A 22,577-nucleotide genomic window follows, 5' to 3' on the forward strand; every position below is an offset into this window, starting at 1 on the left:
GTTCTGCAGTGAACTGCACAAACTGATAAGTGATCTGTTAAGGCACCAGTCACACAGGCCTGCAGATGGGATGGCTGCCAGTCACTGGGGAAGAATAAGTACTCCCAGACTGGTTGCATGTGGTTGCTGGCAGTCACTGTGAAACTGATTGCTGATGATCGTTCATGCAGGGCTTAAAACAGTCAGTGACCCCAAGGTAAGTCCAGGTAGCTCATGGCTGCAGGAGTTACTAGGTGAAGCTGGTCATACGGTGCTGCACTGAAAACCTCATTGTGATTGCTGTGGCTGCAAGCAGATGGCTACAGTCACCTTTAGTTTGTATGGAAGAGTGTTTGTTTGCAGACACTTGCAAACTTTTGCCAGTGACCAAAGTGATCACACAGAGGTTTTTGGAGCAACACCCTCTTCGATCAGTTTCACCCAGCAACAATCAGCAGCTGCTCCTCAACCAGTCGGGAAATCACTTTTTCCCTAGTGACCAGACATTTTGAGAGTGCTACCAACTATCTCTGAGTAGCAGACATGTATGTGAGGGTAGTGAAATATATGTACAAGGACAGTGAGACTGTGGTCATGTTTGCAGAGTGTGTCTTTAATGTGTAGTTCAAGGTTGGGTGGGATTACATAAATGATTGGCTCTGAGACCCTTCTTATTTGCAGTGGTGATGGAGAGGCGGACAGAAGCCTTCTCTGACTATGACGTTTGCAGACAGCATCGTGATCTGTGGTGAGAGCAGGGAGCCAGTGGAAGAGAGCCTGGAGGGGTGGAGGTATGCAGCAAAGAGAAAAGAAGTCGAGACAGAATACATGTGTGTGAATGAGAGGGAGACGAGAGTAACGGTGAAACTACAAGAAGTAGCTGCGAGGTGAAGAAGAGAGTGCAGGCAGGGCGGAGTGGGTGTAGACGAGTGTCAGGGGTGATATGTGACAGAAGCATAGCAGCAAGAGTGAAAAGGAAGGTTTACAAGATTGTAATGAGACCTGCTATGATGTATGATTTGGAGATTTGGATTTTGGATAGCCACAGTTGCAGGTGGAGCGGGTGAAGATGTTATGATTGTTAACTCAGGAGGCAGAGTTAGACGGGTGAGATTGAAATGGTTTGGACATGTGCAGAGAAGGGATGGTAGATACTTTATATTGGACAAAGGATGTTGAAGATGGAGAAGATGGTCGTAAAGAAGGAGGACATGCAGAGGGTTGGTGTGACAGAGGAGGATGCGGGGATAGAATGAAGGCAGATGATGTGCTGGAGTGACCCTCTAAAGGGAGCAGCCAAAACAAGAAGAAAGAAAGGACGTCCTGCTGTATATGCCAGACACACAGGATTTAAATTAACATGTATGACATAAATTAGCATACTCCAAAGCAGTGAAGATAACTGCTGTGCATTTAGAAAGAAACATTTAAAATTCAAGCTACCATGGCCTTTCTTTGCTTCCAACCACCCATTATTTCAGCTCAAATCCTAAAAGTGAGCTCTCAATTCTTTGTGGTTTGAAAAAAAACTGAAGCCTTAATGATGGAAAAAACTCAATTCCAATTCAAATAAAGTGACCGCAAGTTTTGCAAATGAGCCTGCGGCACACACACGCATACACAAATGCACACAGAGTATGAATAGTGAGTGTGAAGTTCTGTATTCATCATGTTGGACACAGGACATGTCATTACTAACAATACGTTACAGGCAATAGCGGCAAGTTTAATCAATCCGGCGTGATAGTAGCGGCAGTTACAATAACGTCAACATGAACATCACAAAGATCCAAGTAGAACAGGTTATACTTTAAATGAGCACTGATACCCTTGGCAGTCTATTGACAGTCCACGCCGCTGACCCAGAGGCTGCTAAAACCTTCATCAGTGGTCTTCTTGCATCCTCTGGGCTCCTCTTACGCTACTCTTTTTTTTTTCTTCTTTTTTTTTTCTACTGTTCATTCGATGAGCTCTCCTGTCAGCATCAGTCATGTTTTACACAGCTAGATGAAAGTCTGCAGGGAGTGTGTAAAATGTTACTGGGTGAGTAAGCACGGCGCAGGTGCTCCACTGTAGATCCAGCACATGTCAGGGCTCACGCGGACCCGCTTGTCCTTTCCCATGCTGCTTTTTAACGAGGCATTTTGTTTAGTCGTCAAACGCTTCTTTTCTTTTCTTTTCTTTTTTTCTTTTTTTTATGGAGCAGGGAGAAGGCTGTTACAGATATTTGCAATGAGCTCTCATTCTGTGGTTCTTGAGCGTGTGTGTTATGAATTACGGAGGCTTATAATGAGTGCAGTGTGTCTCTGCAGCGAGGAGGGTCTCCAGCGGGCTCCTGGGAGCTGCAGTTTGTGGTGTCTGGCCTTGTGAGCTGAAGAAATATGCTTTGCATTGTTTGTACTGATTGAATGCACATAATAGAAAGGGTATAGTATGTTCTGTCTGAGTCCCAAGGGCTGTAGGTCAATTTTAAGGCCCACGTGAGGCTGATCTGACTGCTCCAAACTATCACTCACAAGTTAACAACCAGTATCTCTGGGGCCGTTTTCTGATCCAATAATCAACCAAAATGCTTTGGACAGCTTGAGAGGAAGGTCTGTGGCCAAGAAAACTGCCGGCTCTTGAGAGTCTTGAGGGTCTGGGAGGGTGCTGCTGTCTGCTCAGCTGCACTCCTCGCAGTTGCAGGCGAGGATGTATCTGTAAGTGGCCGTAATGCGAGTCCCGCCAGTGCAGCGCAGCCTCACCGCCTTCAGCTTGGAGGTGTGCGGCCGGCAGCAGGAGCAGGTGCTCTTGAAGGGCTGTTTGAGCACTGAGCTGAATGAGATGAGGGGGTCGGAGCGGGTCGTGTGGCTGCAGTGGCCCTCGCAGCGCGCCAGCAACACCATCTGGAAGAAAGAAGTAGGCGAAAAGGCGATGTTATGAAAAATATAGATAAGCATTTTTCATTGACCTTCAGGCTCTTTAAGGGGAGTAAAAAGATGTTTGGGCTCTGTGTGTGTTTATGTGTGCGTGGTTGGCCACTTTTTTTTTTTGCTGTTTAGAGGTAACAAAGCCAGCATATGAAACCTTTCCCCAGTTTAACCAGTCAGCACACACACACATCACCAGCCTGATTAGTGTTGTGACTGTCCGACCGGCATTCCTCTGTAGGTCACTGAATTCCTGTCGCCTCCCTAAACTGACTCCTGTGTCATGTCCTTCTGCCAGCTGCTGTGTGTCGCCACCCGTGTACCCACTTTGATAAAGGCCTGTCTGGGGCCATGTATGGGTGACACACACACACACACACACACACACACACACACACACACACACACACACACACACACACACACACACACACACACACACACACATATGAAGAGTGTTGTCGCCACTTTAAGACCATTTGTCTTTGTCCTGGCAAAGGATCAGGCTATCAAACTTTGGCCTCCTCTCTGTCTGCACCTTTCCTGCTCCTCCTTTTACTCATGAGCCGCTACATTAAACAAACCTATGCAAGCTTCAGTACTGACACAGCACTGTTCAAGTGCCATAATGAACTATTATCGGGTGAACGTACACCATTTTAAATGACTCAATTTGTACATCTGTATATTTCCATTCTCATCGGTTGATGGCCACCCTTCTCTGAGCCTGGTTATTTTGGAGGTTTCTTCCTGTTAAAAGTGATATAAAGTGATATAAACCATTACTAAGCAGTCATCATGGGCTCATTCAAGCAACTTTGTTCACTTTGGAGGTTCCTTGAGGAACATTTAGAGGCTCAATTTCAAGAAAAGGTTATTGGAGGAGATTCTGATAACTCAAAACTTTCCCAAAGGAAACTTATTTAAAAAGTCAGTTAATTTATATTGCAAATTTTCAAGATGTACAGTGTACATTTTTTATTAATTTGCACCGTTATCAGTTTTTTCTAATTTTATGTATGATTATGTTTTATTATAGTGGAAAATAAAACATCACTAATAACAGAATCTAGTGACAATATACTGCTGTCGGAGGGATCGTTCTTTTAATACAGAAAAAAAGAAATTATTATTTTAGATGCAACATGTCAGGCTCATTTTCCCTATTATTATTATTAATAATATTATTATTATTATTATTATTATCGTTATTATCATTGTTGTCGTTGTTGTTGTTATTATTATTGTTATTATTATTATTATTATTATTATTATTATTATTATTATTATTATCATCATCATCACTGCAATTTGATTTGCGGTAGTAGTAGTATGTAATTTTGCAACAAACTGTAAATTTCCTTTGAACTATATTGTAAAATGTAAATACAAGACTAGCTTTGTATTTATTATTTATATAATTATTTAAAATTATATAATATACAAGTATTATATATTTTCAAAAGGGCTTGTACCACCTTGTGGCCCCCTCTGGACGTGCCCCTGGTCTGATGGGTGGTATATAAATGTAATTCTATACATATAGTAGAAATGTCAGCAGTGCAAATATAAAGCACATCAAACTGACTGTTGTTGTAATTTGGTGCTATATAAAGAAATAAAATAAAACGGAATAAAATTAAATAGGACATGACAGTAAAAAACTGAAGGTGGAGTGCAAAAGTACTGGAGCTGGATGTGTGTTAGTTGTGTAATAATTTTTAAAAGAATTATCTTAAATTCTTGAATTCTCACGATGAAAAGCTAGCTATGATTAATCATGAAAACTCCAATATGACATGAACCTTGCATTAATCGGTCTGTTGTGTTTTAGTGACAGGCACTGTGGTTACTTTTTCCTACTTTGGTTTTTTTATTGGCAGTTTTTAATTTGAATTTGCGGTTTTATGCTCTAAACTCAAGTACTTTTGTAATTAGGAATAATGGTGCTTATTTTGGCTGAAATTACTTCAGTGTTTCCAACAACAGCTGCTGTTTTACTTAAAAAAAAAAGTCACTGCTTGGATTTTCAGACTAAAACTGAGCAGCATTGGACTTCATTTGAGCCGGGGTTGCTAAATGCACGTGGATCTGTTAGGTAACAATGTAATTACAGTGTGACATAAAGAATGTAAGCATTTGTCTTTTAAAATAAAAGTAATTAATAACCAAAATTTCAAAATAAAAGCATTAAAACTTTGTCATCCACTAGCATGTCCGCAGCAGTGTTGCTGTCCAAGTTTAGACAGATGTAATTATGTTAAGAACTAAGATACTCGGAAATGAAGGATGAGTTTTCTGCAACCCTGCACTGAAATATTTGTGATTCCCGTGAGGAAGTCCCATATGTCCTAAAGACAAAATCCAGAGTCGACACAGTAATCTGTGCTGTCGTCAAATGGATAGCTTGTGTGACTGATCCATTCAGATGCATGGGGCATGTGAAATATTTTCTTTTTTTTGTCTGTGTGTGGGGATGGGGGATTGTGTTTGCTTACTGTAGTCTCTTACAGCAAGAATATTTTTTTCATGCATTTAATATGTTATAGAGTTTGTTTTAATGTTTTAGAGGCTGAAGTGTCATCTTGGCCTTTAGAGGGTCTCGAGATCCACTTCCTGTTTTTTGTCGTTGCTTGGATGTGTGGAATGGCTCCCTGGGAGTAATGGCTGACACCTGGTTTGCTCATCTGCAGATATACAATTTGGGCCTACGGACTCAGCTGCTCGCTGACCTCCAGATTATTTGTTTTGACTGAACGTTGTCACCATTATTTTTTTGGTTTACTTGCACAGCACTTGTTCACACAAGACACATAACCGAAGAACTCACTCCATGTTAAACGTTTTGGTGAAACACTTGGTGAAAATCATGTGTGGTCTCCACATTCTCTTCTGTCCCATTGTGCTTGGGTTGTGAGGGCAGTAATACTTAAGAGGAATAACACGTTCAGTTCAGTTTCTCATATGAAAGCTTGATTTTATAGCCTTAGGTCACCTCAGGCTCTCCTGTGCTCTGATATTTCATTTACTGAACAACACATTGATTAATCAGCAGTGGAAGTAATAGTTAGTTGGAACCCTAATTATAAAAAAAAAATTTTAACCTTGGAATTTTTTTTAAATGCATTTAAATTATAATTAACCCTGTAATGCCAAGTATATCAGATTTGATGCATCAGTTTTTAAGAACTATAACCCTCTAATATGTTTTTTTGGTTTAAGATAAACAAACTATGAAAAATAAATTGCACAAAAATCCTGGACGTAGCAAAAATGATACAAATTAAATCTTATACATGCAAATTCGTCAGAAGGGTCGACAAACAATAGTTTGAAAGAAAGGAATTTTCTGGAAATTTTCAGGCTTTACAGGCTTAAATAAAACTCAAGGTGAAGAACTAGTTTTACACTGGTAATAACTGGTAAGTGTGTTCTGTGTTTTTGAACACAAATCAAAGGCAATTTCTGATAAATCCATTTGTCAGATGGCTTTCTACATTTCTTTGAATAACTGAACCCTATAGTTGGTTTAGTGTCACATAAATGACAATGTACAGTATACTCACACATCAACACCAAAAACCCAGCAGGGGTGAAAATAAGCAGAGAACAAAGAGGGAAGAAAAAAAAATCAACATCTTGAACAATTTTTCACTCATTTTTACTGCACTGCAAAAAAACAAAACAGTACAATTTTTATGTTTGTGCACAAAAAAAGTACAATAAATAACCACATCAGTGTATGAAATATTGTTTTTTTCCTTCACAATTAAGGAAGAAATTTTCTTCAGCTCCGGTGAAACAGGTCACAACTGCTGATGTTACTTACATTAACCCGAGAAAGCAGCAGTTCAGCACTGGCAGGAAACCACACACTGTGGATCTAACCTGTGTGTTTTCATCATGTTTTTGCTAATAAGTTGAGACAGATGCTCAGACAAGAGTTGCGTTAGCATCTAAGCAGGAAAGTCATTCAAAAACAAACCCAATCCTATTTCTTTGCACGCTGCACAGTGCCAAGATAACCATAATGAAATCCCCAGGTTTATTTTTCTTCTCCCCTCAGATCCACAGAGGACATTATACAACTGCTTCCACTGGCTGAGTTGTGCTCTTCGCACCCTGTAAACTCAACTTTATTTGTGGAATTAGCGTAGTGATGGTGTAAGTTCAAATTTACAATGGAGGAGTTTGCTACCAGAATATTACTCAACACCTGGGCTGCAGACAGCAGAGAGAGCTTTTTGTTCTAGTCATACAGCACTGCTTGAGCTTGAGCTGCCCCATATTTCTTTGTTCCTAGGAAAACAGGAAAAATGTATAACAATACACAGAGTATAGAAGGCAAAAACACACAAAGTCAGTGTTTTGTATGGCCACTTTTATGACCACCTTTAAAGCTTTCGTTATTTCTTATTTTCAGCTTTTTGAAGGTCAGTCAACGCTGTTCTTTGGATGTTTCTGCCTTTTGTTCTGTTTTCTGTCAAGGTGATCCCACACTGCTTCAATAATGTTGAGGCCTGATCCCCAACACTACTGGCCCCAAGCAATGTTTTACAGATGGCTGTAGACATTCGCTGTTGTCCCCCTCTCTCGTTCATACAAATCCTCTAAAGATCCACCTCTATAAGACCTGGTGCCACTGATTTTTTAGTCCAGTTCACTGTGTAATCTGGCATACCTCATCCAGTCTTGTTTCTTTCATTTAAGATTCATTTGAAAAATCAAACCTTAATTGCCTCCAAATAATGTGGAACTTCTTGTGCACACACAATTTTCTTCTGCCTTGATTATTGCTGCTCACTTTTCACATGCATTTCTCAGCCTCCTCAGCCCGTCTTCAGTTGGTACATAATGCAACAAAACAAAAACTAGCCGTCATTCAGAATCCATTTAAGAATGTTACTAACAACATATAAAGCCCTTCATGACCGGGCTCCTGCGTATAAAGCAGAGCTACTGAGACATCATAACTGCAGCCAACCTCATCTGATCGGGGTCTCCTAACTGTTGCTCTTATCTTAAAGCTTGTGGTAATCACGATTTTGTGGTTGTAGCTCAGGTTGGCTGAATCTGGGGTTTGTTTTAAACATCTGCTGCAATCTCATTTCTATAGTTTAGCTTCTACTTAATCTTTTGCTGTCTATTTGTGGCCTTTTTTTCTTCTGCAGGACCGTGTATAGGACTGTGTATGCAGGAATGAAAGCGACTGTGTGCCTGCATGGTTGAACATGTGCACTTAACTTTAATGCATTTTTATCCAAACTATGAAGCCCTTTGTAACTGTTCTATATAAATAAAGTTATTATAAGTACATTTTCCCTGTTTCTCTTCCTTCTTGCCTTCTTGAGACCATTTCTGATGGTCATCAAACTGAAGTTGGATCAACTGGAGTGCCAGATGCATCGCTCAGGTCTTGTGTCAGTTTTTTTTTACTGGACTTTTTCCTGTTCCTTAAGAACGGGCCTTTCAGATACTGTTTATCTGATGTATATTTTTAAGCCTGCCACTTCTTTTGTCCCCCAGTTTCCTCTAAAAGGAAACTGGGGGACAAAAGGCAGGAGATCAGTTAGGCTTGGGGCTTAAGAGGTTAAAAGGACAGGGAAGTTTGGCTTTGCAGAATCAAAATATAAAGAAATGACAGCTGGCTCAAACTTTTTGCACAGTACTGTACACAGCCAAAATATGAAAGTGGAAAGACTCGAGGAACCAATATAGTTTACCCCAGAAAAGAAGCAAACAACAAAAAAGAACACAACAAAGCATGAGGGCCCATCGTTTTATTGGTTTCTATCCGCTGGCACCGCATATAAAACAAAGGACACGACCACATGCTAACTAGCACATAACGCACCAGCACAGGCATAAATGCCGGCAAGAAGTCGGCCACTTACGTAGGTTACATTGTAGGCGCTACAAAGATTCACCACAGAAGTCTAAATCAGGCCTGAGGTGTAAAACAGTTGCTCAGTTAGGCTTCCACTCGGCTCTCTGTGCGCTGTAATAGAAAGCCAAGCTCATGCTGAGTGTGTGTTCAGCCCTGCCTCGCCTGAGCCGAGTTGCGGTTTGGCCACCTGCTTGATGCACTCAGAGTCAGAATATTAAAAAAAGACCAAAGAACAGATCACTCACGCTCGACAAGCAACTGCACTGGTGCACAACAAAAGGAAAGAGGGAAAATCGACAGCACCTTCCCACAATAGCATTCACATGTTTGGTGCTACTCAGTGGGATCATCAGTCTCTTTACGTCAAGTGGCTGTCTTTAAGTTGTCAGGATACACACCACACCATTGTTTAATCACTGCCTCTCCACTTTTCTTCTTCTTTCCTCACCCCATCTCTCTCTCTCCCCCTCTTTAGCACCTGGCAGTGCACGAGCGAGCAGGCTAACAGCGACACGATAGCTTCAGCCAAATCTGAGCCCCAGCTGAGGTGCAGAATATGTCTGCAGCGTGGCCCATCTCCAGAACCACCAACACACACACATATACACACAGTCCTATGTGACTCTTCTAAAAGAGATGGAGATTAAGAGAGCAAAGGAAAGAATGATACACTAGAATGGTCAAATGGAGAAAGGCTTTCAAGGGGAAATGAGCAATACTAGTAGAAAGGAAGGAATTTGTGAGAAAAAATGGCTCTTAAGTCATTGCTGGGTATTATTCTTAGGCTCAGGAGCTTGATTTGAAGCAAATGGCCCATTACCTTAAGGAGCTCTGTGCAACCTTAGAAAACCACTGTTATTGCTGACACCTTCACCCAGGTGATCAGTAGGCTATAGCTCAGGTTCATGCTCAGCTTGTACTTTCGCCAGTCAACACTGTCCTGCAAAAAAATGTTGTTCTGTTGTATTTGCTGTATTTCTTGTATCTTGAACAGAAACCAGGAGACTGGTATAAACACTGCGTATCAGCATAAAGACATCAAAGCTAAATTGCAGACAGCTTGCTAACCACCTCCATGTTGAAAAGAAAACCATATTTTGTATAAAGTAAATATTACTCATAGATATCTTTGCCATTGCATGATTTACTAAAATCAGTACCATGTGACACTTTATAATCAATGAAGCGCCTTGAGGTGACTTTTGTTGTGATTTGGCGCTATATAAATAAAATTGAATTGAATTGAATTGAATCACTTTAGCTGGGCAAGCTAACCAACTAGCGTTTACATTCAGATATGATTTTCACTGACAAGCAAGATGTGATTAGCCATACTCAGTTTTGGTAACATTAGCAGATAAAGTCGTTTTAAAATGTCCAGCTAAGTTATTAGATTAATTAGCAGACCCTGCTGTTTGCAGTTTGTCCGTGACTCTGAAAACCAAACATCCTGAAGTCCACCACAGTTTCCCCTGATAGTCAAATTTCCACTTCCATCTCCAGACCATCCAACTTAAATAAAACTGTGTTCTGGCTAATTTCAGCTCATCAGCTAACATGGACAACTTGATACCAACACCAGGTAGCTAGCTAACCTTATGTTTCATCCTGCAGTGTATGACAGGGCTTATTAGTTGACTTATGTTCTAAGCTGTTGTTTTCTGCTCTTGACACTTGCACTAGAAGGCAGGCACTGAGCTACGTGGGGTGTAGAATAATTGTCACATCCTTTGGGTTTTTGTGGAAAAGTTCAATCACATCGTTCACACAGAAATCACACCACCGGCTGACAGAGGGAACTGAGAGACTCGGGGATGGTCTCATTTTTGAACTTATATTGCACTCCATTTAAACACTGGCAACAATAAACATTTAATACATCAAACAAAGTAAAAGTCACATAACAAACATTGACAACTATCTAGATTTCATATGAAAGGTTGGCTTTTAGTGTGTTGGTAGGTGTATTTACCTTGGAGTTGCATTTATAAATTGGGTGTGTGATGGTCTCCACAAAGTGATGCCTCATGCAGCGGTCTGGGTCAGCATCTCCCAGGTGTGCGTGTCCATTATCGCTGGCCTTGTTGCTGCTGCTGGCAGAATGGACCAAGCCCAGGAGGGGGCAGCACATTAGAACCAGCAGAAGACCAGAGGGGGAGCCCCCAGAGATAGAAGGTTTCATGATCGGGCCACCCTGAGGCTCTTGATCCTCACGGGATGTCCAACGTGTAACGTAGTTGCTTTTCTTCCTCCTCCTTACAGAGTCTGTTCTGTCACAAGGCTGCACAAAAGGAGATTATCTTTGACTCTGCTTTGTTCCTGTCAGCTCACTGTAGGTTCAAATTCAGCAAGCTTTAGGTAGTAGGAGGGTTTCTTGGGCAGGCTGCTCCATCCCCCGCTGCCTTAATCCATCAGGGTCTGGAAGCAGAAGACAAACATAACTGCATCAATGGAAACATGAAGAGATAAAGACCAGAAAAAGCAGCGATATTGCGTGTGGCCGTTCTATGTTTTGTCCACAAGTCAAACTGTTCCAAATGCTACAATTCGTGTGTAGTGGATGAAGCTATCTCCAGACATAGTTTTTTTTTTCTGCCAGTTTTTGAGATTAATTATTTGAGTGTGTGTGTCTCAAGAAACTGGCCGTCTACTTTGTCTCCTTTATTCCAAGCTCAACCCAGTACACCCACACACGGCACACACATGTGGACACATAAGTCCTTGTGCTTTTATTACAGAAGAGAAACTTAAGCCATGCACAAACAGCCTGCAGCCGGGCCTTTTCCTCTCCCCAGGAATGACTTTTTCATTAAAATAATTCACTTTCCCAACAAGCCCTCTCATGACTGCAAGCCCTCTGCATATTTTCACATTTATTTAGGTAATTTTTTTTTTCGACTTCATAGTTTTATAGTCCTTCTGACAATAGGGTTTGTGTTAAAAGTGAGCCTGGTTCTGGCTGCAGCAGGTATGTTGAAATGTGTTGTGAATTAAGTGCATGGTAGGGTGAGAGATGGCGAAAGGAGCAAAATAGCCATGTTAAAGTTTATTAACTATTATTATCTATCTATTTTCACAAGCTACCCATAAATTCATGCTTTGTGATAATTTTAAATACTTTGACCCAATTTATACTTGTGTGCTAAAGGTTTACAAAGAAGTGGTTACACATGGAGTTGCAGGAGCTGTATTTATGCTTAAGTGTTTTTTTTTTTTTAAACACGTACAATTAAAGTCAAGTGTAAACCGTGGCTTTGTAAATGTAGGTGCTCATTAGTGTTGCTGTGGAAAAATATGACTTTTACACAGTTGCTTTGGGATGAGAAGAAAGTTATAATTTTGATGAAGGAACTGACCTCCCAGCCCATTGTTCCTTCAGTGGGCTGGTTTCAGTCATTATGCAAATGTACTGTTTATAAGAATTGCGGAAACCTGCAGTCAGCTGAGACTGAAGAAGTCACTTGGATGAGTGACGAAACGTTTCTCCCACTGAAAACGCTACGGCCAGATGAACAAAATCAACTTTTGGAGATCAGTAGTCTGATGTTGATTGTACAATAGTTAGAAAAATTCCAGGTTATATAAAGTGGTCAGATGAATATTCTGTTCCTTATTACTCCTCAACTAAATGAATATGTATTTAATTTCAGGGACAACTATATAACCCCACTGATATATTTTACACTCTGTCATATGTCAATCATATGTTATTCATTGCCACCGGTAAGTGCTTTAATCCTTGAAGTTGAGAAAAGTTTAACGTTTGAGCATAAATGACTAGCCTACTTCATGCTGCTGACATTTGTTTCCCTCACCGTCACTTGTGACAGTGTAAATGTGTAAATGGTAAGATGACCTAATTGCTCTCTATGGTCTGAGGTTGCCATGTTGCTGGTTGTTGCTTCCTGTGTGGACACCTCTTGACATATGATGGGTACAAGTAGTTATTAAGTGATAATGTCTACTTAAAAAGTTTGTGAAATGTAACCTATTTGAATAGTACTTTGATAATACTTGGAAATTATTGAAATTTTTAACTCAAGACAATTTGTAACTAGCTCTTCAGTCAATTGCTTTTAGTTACATACTTATGCAAGAAGTGGAGTTACATTACAGTAGAAAATGAAAATGTAACTTTAATGCATTAGTGTTTTTGTGAGTGTGTGTTCAAACATCTGCTAATCACCCACCTGAGCCTTCTATGCATCCAGTTGCCTTTCTCATGCAATATGCACTATTTTAGTTGCTTTATCCTAGTCACAGTTCCACCCGATATCATGGAAAAACGTGTAACAGACATCCACCGTGTCCATTTCACGCTTTGCCTCTCCAAAGCATGAAAAGGACATGCATGCAGAAGCTGCAGTACCAGCAGGGGAGGTAATATATTGAAAGCCAAGAAGTCGCTATTGACCAAGGGTGGAATAAAGTATATTCCAGGGTCCTTAATCACCAGAAACAATTTACAATAATTTGCAGCAAGTGGCTGGTACTGCTACTAAAATGATCAAACCTAAGGGAACGTCTTCAGCCTGTAGAGAACTTTCCTGTTTTATTACTTACAAGGAATGCATTTGGCACATGACTGAATTACTTATAGTCTTGCGTTTTAAAGCTATGTCTAGCAATTTGTGACCTACTACATTTCAAAATAACTTCCCAAACAGGTCAGTTGCACTAAATGTGTTATAATATGAACAGAGAAAATACTTTCACAAGACACGAATACATGAAATTATGTTATTATCATTTTATTACATCCCTTTTCAACACTGCACCATCTTGCACTCACTTCTTCCTCTGAACTAAAACCAAGCAACTAGTTCGGGCGAAACCTTTACCCCATCTCTCCATCTTCAGCTCCCCTTTAGTTCAACCCCAGTGTTTTTCTTTCTAAGGGGGAATCATTTAACCTTAACATTCCTCTTGAGAGAAATAGAAGTATCATTTGGCCTGTTAAAATAAATATTCCCCGAGATGTTTCGTTGGCTTGTCGAACATGTGCTGCAGGGTTTACATTGCAGTCGGCTCATGCAACAGGATGCTTTAGACAGCCAGCACCCATCAGCACTTCCAGCTTTGCCAGCCATACCGTTAGAACGAACACTGTTATCCCCGTCTCTGCTGCTGGTATCGCTATCAGCATCATTAGTGTGCATGTCTTAGAAATTACACAGTCAAGTCATTGATAATCGTACAGTGGAATCAATTCAGTTCCCATGTAAGACAGAGTAAACGAGGAAAATAGAGGCATCAGCCAAAGTGGACATTGAAGCAGATGTTGGCTTGTTTTTACTAGATCGACATGATCTACATATTTACGTGCACCCATGTGAATATAGCTTACAAAAAGTAGAATAAAACTAGACATGAAAAAAAATATCTATTATGAAAAAAAATAAAAATTACACTACACTAACACTAACTGTAATGATTTTGTGAGCTTTGAAAACGAAAATAAAATAGAAATATAGAGGAAATATCCTTTAGTGTCTGGTAAAACTTTAATTACAGCTTGCCTGATGACACTGAGGGACGTGTTTATCGAGACTGTCCACAAGAGTCAACTGCTTTCAAAAAGTTTTGTTTTTATTGTAATAATTGTACAGATTTTCCTAAATCTTGCCTCTGACAATTCCCTTTTATACAGTAACAGTTAAAATAGACTTAAACTCTGATGCTAATTAAAAACTAAAAGTAAACATTTTATAAACTAATCTGAAACAAGAAAATCCACTCAGAAAACTAACTGAAAATAATACAAAATAAAAGCGAATTCGAAAATACAAAACTATGATAACTGATCCATTTAAAAACCAGATTAAGCAGCAAAGGGGCAGTGAGACAAAAATTTGCTGTCGGGCTCCTTTTGACCCGAGACTACCCTCACTTATGCCTCTGTGCACACCTTGCATGCCCCGTGGCCTCCAAATTCCCTTTCAGTGCAGTGCGCACTACAGAGTACACATGACAGCTTCATTACGTCCCCAGAGACCCAGAAAACAACCAATACTCAAGTGGTAAAGCAGTTCTTAGGTTTTCTGCACGTCAGCCGAATATGTGGTCAACAGGTTTATTTTCCAGTAAATGTGATCTTACTACCCTATAAAATCTAAGCAATGTGAACTCAAAAAATGAACTAGACCTTTCTTCCAGCCTCCATAATCAATATTTCTAAAACACTTGAAATGATCAATGCAACAGGAAAGAGTTTGCTCAAAGAAGCATAGCAACTTAGTGAGCAGGTGGCAAACAAATTTGTGCATATAGCAGTTAAAAAGTCAGATACCTTCCTAAAAATTCAGTGGAGACAACGACTTAAAAGGACTTTACACTACAGACCTACATTCAGCATGGGCTGAGAGACATATTTACAATGAACTGGAATACTGCTTAATATCTACTGTATTCAAACACACAGATGTCTGGATAAAATGGTCATTATCAGCTTCAATTATGATAATATGGTTTCCCTGCTCTCAACTGACTAAACAATGAATTATTGACGATTCAACTGATTTTCCCTTTCAAATTGCTTATTAAAAGTACACATGCAGTCAATCTGTGAATTTTCTGGCTCCTGTAGTTTTGGCGCTCAGTGACAGCTGGATGCTGCCTTAGTTGGACAACAGTCTGGTTTTGGATGAAAGAACAGAAAGCATATGTGATTGCAGCATCTCCTAACCCACTTTTTAAGGGAAATGTGTTTAATCAGTTCAGATCAAACATGACAATGTAACTGTATTGAGGTGTTTTCACAGGAAAAACATCCGCAGTGTTTCCTCATAAATCAAAATTTCCGCTCAGAACATGTGTTTTTGTTAGACAACAGGCCTTACCATGAAGCAAAACAATCAAAGATAATGACAGGAGTGAACCGCCTAGTAAATACCAGGACAAGCCAAGCAAACTTTATTTTACCCTAAATCTCATAATTTTGGTCTCCAGCCAGCTCTGCGCTCTCTGATTACTAATTAGTTGAGCTAGCCAGACATTTCCACCTTTTTATGTGCACCAGGGAGATGACTTTCTATGACTGTCGTCTGCTTGTTATGTATCCATCTGAGGCAGCTTCCCTCTAACATCATTGCTATGCAAGCAGGGACGTGCCCTTACTGCAAGGTGACCACACATCATTATTACTGTCTCTTTTGGCAACTCATGCTTAAACTCTGAAAGCTGGTCGTATCAATACAGAGCTACGAATGGCAGCTGACTCAGATAATGGGGGCTTTCAGGATAATATATGGAGATTGTATCTGGCTGAGTGACTTCATTACTGCACTGTGAATGTACAAACTGAGAACTTATTAATGTGTGAAATGCCAGGTACCTTATACTCTCACCTATCCAATTCATATTTATAGAGATCTTAGAGTTTAGAAAAACAAGCTCTATTGCCCCTTCCACCCCATTCCCCCAACCGATTCAAGTATAATGACCAGCAAACCCGAGACCGTTACGGTCCATATCTTTCCTGGATCTATTGTTTGGAATCAACCCCATCATCAAGTCCAACCAAGCTTGTCTTTCTGATATAATTACAAAAACAAATCCCCATGGTGTTCCACTTAAACCTGAACCTTTTCCTTTTCCCAAAAACAGTCCCTCTATCGTTCCTTTCCCATCACATCTTTCTCTTTAATCCCCAAGACCAAGCAGTTGCACCGGTACCGTCTGATGTCTGATAGAAATGATTATTTCTGGGAGGAGTGCTGGATACAACCTCATTATGTCACCTTGGGTCCTTACTGCTTTCATTATAATGTGCTGCTATGTGAGCAATACAACAAGTCATTAATTCTGAATTACCCATGAAATTTCACCTCAGTTAAAGTAAACAACCTCCTTTGATGATCGTTGGAGAAAAATTGCTGCAAGACCAGGTCCAATCCCATAACCTCCAGCAAAAAAACCACCTCGTCCCTCATCCTCATCACATGGATAACTTCCATTTGGTGTATCACATACATCACTCGAATTGATTTTACTTTAACAAATCCAGGTTCTTAGTTCTGTTAACTGAAAGCCTGTGTCCTGATATCCGTGACAGGAATCCATGTTCAGAGCTTAGTGGAATAGGAACACTGCATGAGGTAACACTACAGGAAGCAGCAGCTGGACCGCTGCTTCAGAGTGTTAGACTTGTACTGTTCTAGCAAAGAAGGAGAAAGTATGTTGTGTTCTACAGAAGCCAGGGACATGGGGGAGATATGCTGAATTAGCTATCACAATATTGCCAAGTCTAAGGCAAAAACAAGTAGTCCAGAGTAGCATTATTACAAGAGGAGAACGATAGAGTTGTGGGGTGATTTTTTTATGTATATATTGAGTTAAGACCACCACTAATAAAGACAGAACTTTCAACTAAGTACAGTTACAACATATTAAATTGTTTAATATGTTACCTTAATTAAGATGGTTACACAAGTAAGTTGAATACACTGCTTAGAACTAACTCTTTAATGTGTACAGCTGGCGCGTAAAAGAGGTCTTAGATATAAACTTAATGGCTACTTAGTTTATATTATACTACCAACGTTAGTAGTTACAAAAATTACGATTATAAAAAGCCTTAATGTGTATTGCTTACTTGGAAATGTTGCCTGAAGCCTCTTTTCTCTCTGTAGAGAACATAGCACCACAGCTTAGGTTTGCAAAGCTGTACCTGAATGAAAAACGAGACTTCTGGAACAATGTTCTTTGGACAGACGAGACAAAAGTGGAGATGTTTGGCCGTGATGCACAGCACCACGTTTGGTGAAGCATATCTGCACAAACATCTCATACCAAATGCCAAGCATGGTGGTGGAGGGGTGATGGTTTGAGTTTGTTCTACAGCCACGTGACCTGGGCACCTTACAGTCACTGAGTAAACCATGAACGCCTGTGTATACGCCTCAACCCAAATGAAATGCTGTGGCGGGACCTTAAGAGACTTGTGTATAAACAAAGGCACACAAACCTCAATGAACTGAAGCAACATTGAAAAGAAGAGTGTGCCAGAATTCAATGTGAGAGTCTGATAAAGCTATGTGGAAATGGATTACTTCACGTTATTAGTGCTAAAGGTGGTTCTACGAGCTACTGAGTTCATGGGGTCAGGTGAAAATGCAGCGTCATGAATGTACGCTTTGACTTGTGAAGTAAGGAAGCACACTCTAAACCCTTTTATTGAAACATGACATTCTTTTTAACAAATTCATTCACATCATTCACGTGGAGAAATTCAGAGCCTGACAGACCTGAGATGACAGTGAGTTACTAAGAAATGATTGTAAAATCATTTAGCAAAAAGCTAATAGTTTTAGCTTTAGATTCTTCGTGAACATCCCGCTTCTTTGGCCTATACCAGGTAAATGGCAATTATCCATTACCTTTATTTATCCTTTACCTATCTTACCCCAACCAGTTGCGGCAGATGTCCACCAAAGGGAGTTTTTCCTTCCCACTGTCACTGGGGGGGGGTGTCCATATGATTGTTGGGTTTTTCTCTGTATGTATTATTGTAGGGTGTACCTTACAATATAAAGCGCCTGTTGGTGTGATTTGGTAGAGTGCGTCCACTGCTTCAGGTCTTACTTAAACAAATTGGAACTTCAGTAATTTAGCACAAAGGCCTCCAAATCTAAAGCAATCTCTTTTCCTCTTCAACTGACCAACGTGAAATTCCCAGTGCTCAGAAACTAATAAGAGTGCCAAAGCTGGAGGCCCAGAGGCAGACGAAATTATTACACAGCATGTATTATTTGCACTGTAACTCCAGGCCTATATCTAGATCTGTGCTTATTGCTTATAAAAAGACATATCATCTGTCATAGAACAAATCAAATTAAACAAACTCTCCTTCATTTTTATATAACTTTAGCAGCATAGCCAAAGGGCGGCTAATTTAAAAAAGGGCTCTGGACCTGCAAAGAGATCCAAACTGGGTTAAATATATAATATGTGGGAATCCAAACCACATTACTACAAACACAGCCCCACAGTTTGTGTGGTCTGAAGGTTTTGGCTTCAGCTAGTTATGAGAAGATAATTCCAAGCTTAAGAAGTGCAGACACTGTGATGCCTCTCTTAGAGGCTACTGTGGGAAAGATGCCTCCCTACGCTCACCTGGGATACAGAGACCGATCATGACGGGTCTGAAATACAGGCAGGCCAGATCTGCTTCAGGTTTTTGACGACTTTTGGAGTATCTGTGGTGAACAGTTTTCATTATTTTCTTACCATTTATAAAACCAAGCAATCGATCAGTTCACACAGATCAGTGACAGCAAAAACTGATTTCCCTGTTTTCCACTGCTCTAAGATACACAAACACAAGTCATAATGAAAACTTTTGTTCAAGAGGTACAAGTGAAACAATTACGTTATCTCAAAAATCTGTTATGAAAAGTGACACTGCGCTGACGCCCCAGTGTATGTTGTGTAGAACAGAATTGCACAATACTTGTTACCATGTTTTCTTCTTAGCAGTGGGGTGCAAGTATAAATATCCCCTGCCCACCTTACTTATGGGTTTTCATCTCACACACACAAACCCTCACATATGTACATAAGGGCTGTGTCATGTGGTATTCTCGTGGGTGTTATTATGCTCCTGCTCTGTGGCTCTGAACATTGGTGGGATGTTGGTGTGTGACGGCACATGGCCTGGGTAGAGGAGTCGGATCTTCTGAGGGATCCTCTGCTTTATCACCTATGCCTGGCGGCAGCTGAGTACACAGTTGTTGTCCAGTGATGGGCCTGTCTGCAGTCACAATGGGGAGCTCGGGTATTAAGCCCCCACTGCCCTGCTGAGAAAAACAGGTGCATCACAGGACGATGGAGGAGATGGAGTGAGGGCGAGGTGACAGGTAGAGCGGGGGAAAAGGTTGTTTTATGATCTGTCATGAATAACTCAATCTTGCCTTCTCTCCTACATTTACTGCTACATCATCACCCTCGCTGCTGATCTGCCACGGCTCTGTATCATGCCCAGAGTTTACGTCATGATTTTCTATTCACCACCACCTGCCCTCATCCCCAACCTCACCCCCTCCATTGTTTCACCAGCTTTTAATAAACTAAAGGGCAGATTCCTGACTGCAGTGAAGTGAGGGGGGGTGGGGGTGTACAGAACCAAAGACCTGTCCAACCACACTCACACAAACACACACACACACACAGTTTGGCATGCAGAGTGCCAAGCTCTTCCACTGTCTACTGACGCCAGCTCTCAAAACGCACACACAAACTTACTCTTCCTCTCTGTCTAAAACACACACACATTCACCCTCTCTTACCCTCCCCACGCGCCACTCTCCTAAAAGCTAAGCTCCTCACTAAATATATATCCCCCCCCCCCCCCCCAAGTAAAGATAAGACAAACAGTGTGGATTTGAGAGCACTGTACAGCCAATGACAGGCGGCCGTGTGAGCTGGAGCTAATCTTGTGTTAGCTTTACAATTTAGGCTTCTCAGAAACAGTGGGAAATAAGAGGCACTGAGATTGGAGAATACACAGGGAAGGCATTTGTGTAAATATTCTCCAGTTTCTTTTTCTTCTCATTTAACCAGAGTGTGGGAGCTGTTTGTTGACCGCTTTGATAAAAACAGAACCCCCTAATCTTCCTGAGTCAACACGCATGCACCTCAAATCCCAACTCCATCTCCTCTGCTGTTCTCTCCATCCGTGTCAGAAAGAAGTGGGGGGAAAGAAAAGCTGTGGTGAGCTGTGGGCTAAAAAAGCTGCGCATGTAACTAGATCAATCCTCAATGCAGCTCCAGGCCTAAGACGTTTTTGAAAAAGAGGGAGCGAAAGGAGTCGTGGACGCATTTGTTTTATCGCTCTGGACCGGGTTTCTTTGGGCAGCAGATATCTGCCACATGCTCGTCTGGGTGGTTGGTGTTAAGGATCCCCTTGATGGCCTCAGGTTCGTGTAGAGCATCCATTTGTCAGAAGCACATTCCTGTGGCAGTGAGACATTGTGAACTGCCTATCAGAGCTTCAGCACTGTCCAAATAAATATACTCACAATGGGCCCCAGTGTGTGTGTGTGTGTGAGAGAGAATATGAAACATGAGACACAAAACCAAGTGTGTGCTGCTCTGCCAGAGTATTGCTGTCTATCTGCACCTGGCTGAATGTGCAGTGTTTCAAACACACCTCCTACTCCTCGTCTTCGCCTTTTTCTCTTCCCCAAACAGTTCAGAGGTGATTCTCAGAGTCTGCGGCGCTTCTTTCGTTGCCGCGCAAACTGTTTCTCATCTGGTGTCACCGGAAGTGGACGGAGATGTCTGGAGGGCTGTTTGCATCACACGGTCTCAATCGCTTTCTTTTTTCTGCCCCGTCTTGTGTCATGCTCTCTCACTCTCACCTCCTCCAGCCCTTCTTTTCTCAGCCTCTCTCACACATCTCAGTTTCATTCTGTTTCTCCTATTTATTGTGTCCTCCTCCTGGCTCTGCCCGTCTCTTTCTTTCTCAGATGTTTTTTTTTCCCTTTCCTCCTACTTGGGCTTCTTCTCCTACCCCACTCGCATTATCCCACACTCTTTTGTAGCCACTTCATTTTTCATTTAAACACCTTCTCCCTTTATCATTCTCACACACACGCCTCTCCTCCTCAGTCAAATCAAAGTGGTAGCTCGCCTCCTCCTCCTCCTCCTACCTACCACAGAGTCTATTGTATCTGTCATCATGTACTTCTAGCATAAGCCAGCAGCCTCGGGGTCCAACATAACAGGCCAAGTCAATCATACACTTACAGCCATGAACGCACACACCTGTAAAACACATATTCATGCATCTCCGGAGATGTTCACTATTAACGCACTATTAATGTCCCGCAAGCCACGCGGGTTCCCACTATCCTTCCAGCCTCGCTGTCACTGCCTGATTAGCAAATCCACCGGCGCCAACACAAACATGTTTCCTCTTATTACAAATCATGTCACACTGCGTCCTAATCACAACCACTTGCAGTTTATGGACTCACACGGTGTAGAACCGCCCTGCAGTAAAACAGGAATGCACACCTGAGCTTAGTGATGTGCAACAGAGGAAGGGAGGAGTAGGGGGGGAGAAAAAAAAAGTGAGCAGGAGTGTCACTCAAACTCTCTTTGAGCGAGCCCATGTGTGATGCACGTACAGCTACGTAAAAATGCACACACGTGAAACACATCCAGGGTATAGCAGTGAATACTTGGATCCTCGATGGCATGCCTGATACAGAGTTTGATTAACTACATTTGCAGCGCACAGAGTTATAAAAAAAGACAACAGGATGCACCCAAATCTGCAGGAGTGCAGATTCAGAGGTGTGACACCCAGCCTGATGGTCTTACCTTCAGTGACCGGCAGCAGAAAGACAGCAGAGGTATCCGGAGAGGCTGCATGCAACACTGGATTTGTTGTTCAACTGTTGTTTCCCAGCCAGCTCCTCTCTCCTCTTGTTTCTACCTCTCTCTCTCTCTCTCTCTCTCTCTCTCTCTCTCTCTCTCTCTCTCTCTCTCTCTCTCACTTACACACACACAGACACACACTGATTGTCTGAGCGCTCCTCTCTCCTCCCTCTCTCTCTCTCTCTCTCTCACCTCTGCTTTCTCTCTCTTTCTCCCTCCCTTGCCCCCCTCTCCCTTACTTTTCTTTAACAGGGAAATCACCAGACAGAGGGAGCAGCCTGGATGCTCCCCGCCTGTGAGGACGCTCATCACATGTGGATCGTGACACAGCAATCGTATATCATACGCCCTTTTACCTCTTCCCTCTCTCTCGCAGGCACACCAGCTGACGCACCGACATGCTCCGCAGCGGCAAATGG

The 22,577-nt window shown here is 41.5% G+C and overlaps 1 protein-coding gene across 1 annotated transcript; it reads right to left on the bottom strand.

The window, feature by feature from the left end:
* Positions 1-1,624: 1,624 nt before the first annotated feature.
* LOC120718357 (norrin cystine knot growth factor NDP) lies at positions 1,625-22,249 on the bottom strand. The gene is made up of 3 exons (XM_040006874.1): positions 22,102-22,249; positions 10,748-11,193; positions 1,625-2,864 (listed from the first exon to the last, which is right to left on the bottom strand). The coding sequence occupies exons 2-3, from the start codon at positions 10,955-10,957 to the stop codon at positions 2,640-2,642; spliced, it is 435 nt and encodes a 144-aa protein (XP_039862808.1). The 5' UTR covers positions 10,958-11,193; positions 22,102-22,249; the 3' UTR covers positions 1,625-2,639.
* Between the last annotated feature and the right edge of the window lie 328 nt (positions 22,250-22,577).

This window comes from Simochromis diagramma, unplaced genomic scaffold, assembly GCF_900408965.1.
Source record: "Simochromis diagramma unplaced genomic scaffold, fSimDia1.1 OVJJ01000514.1, whole genome shotgun sequence".
NCBI classification, from domain to species: domain Eukaryota; kingdom Metazoa; phylum Chordata; class Actinopteri; order Cichliformes; family Cichlidae; genus Simochromis; species Simochromis diagramma.

What these genes read in the sequence shown, in the direction of transcription:
- LOC120718357 (XM_040006874.1), bottom strand. Translation starts at nt 10,957, where the DNA reads ATGAAACCTTCTATCTCTGGGGGCTCCCCCTCTGGTCTTCTGCTGGTT. An exon ending in TTTATAAATGCAACTCCAAG is followed by an intron (nt 2,865 to 10,747) that starts GTAAATACACCT and finishes TCTTTCTTCCAG; the next exon opens with ATGGTGTTGCTGGCGCGCTG.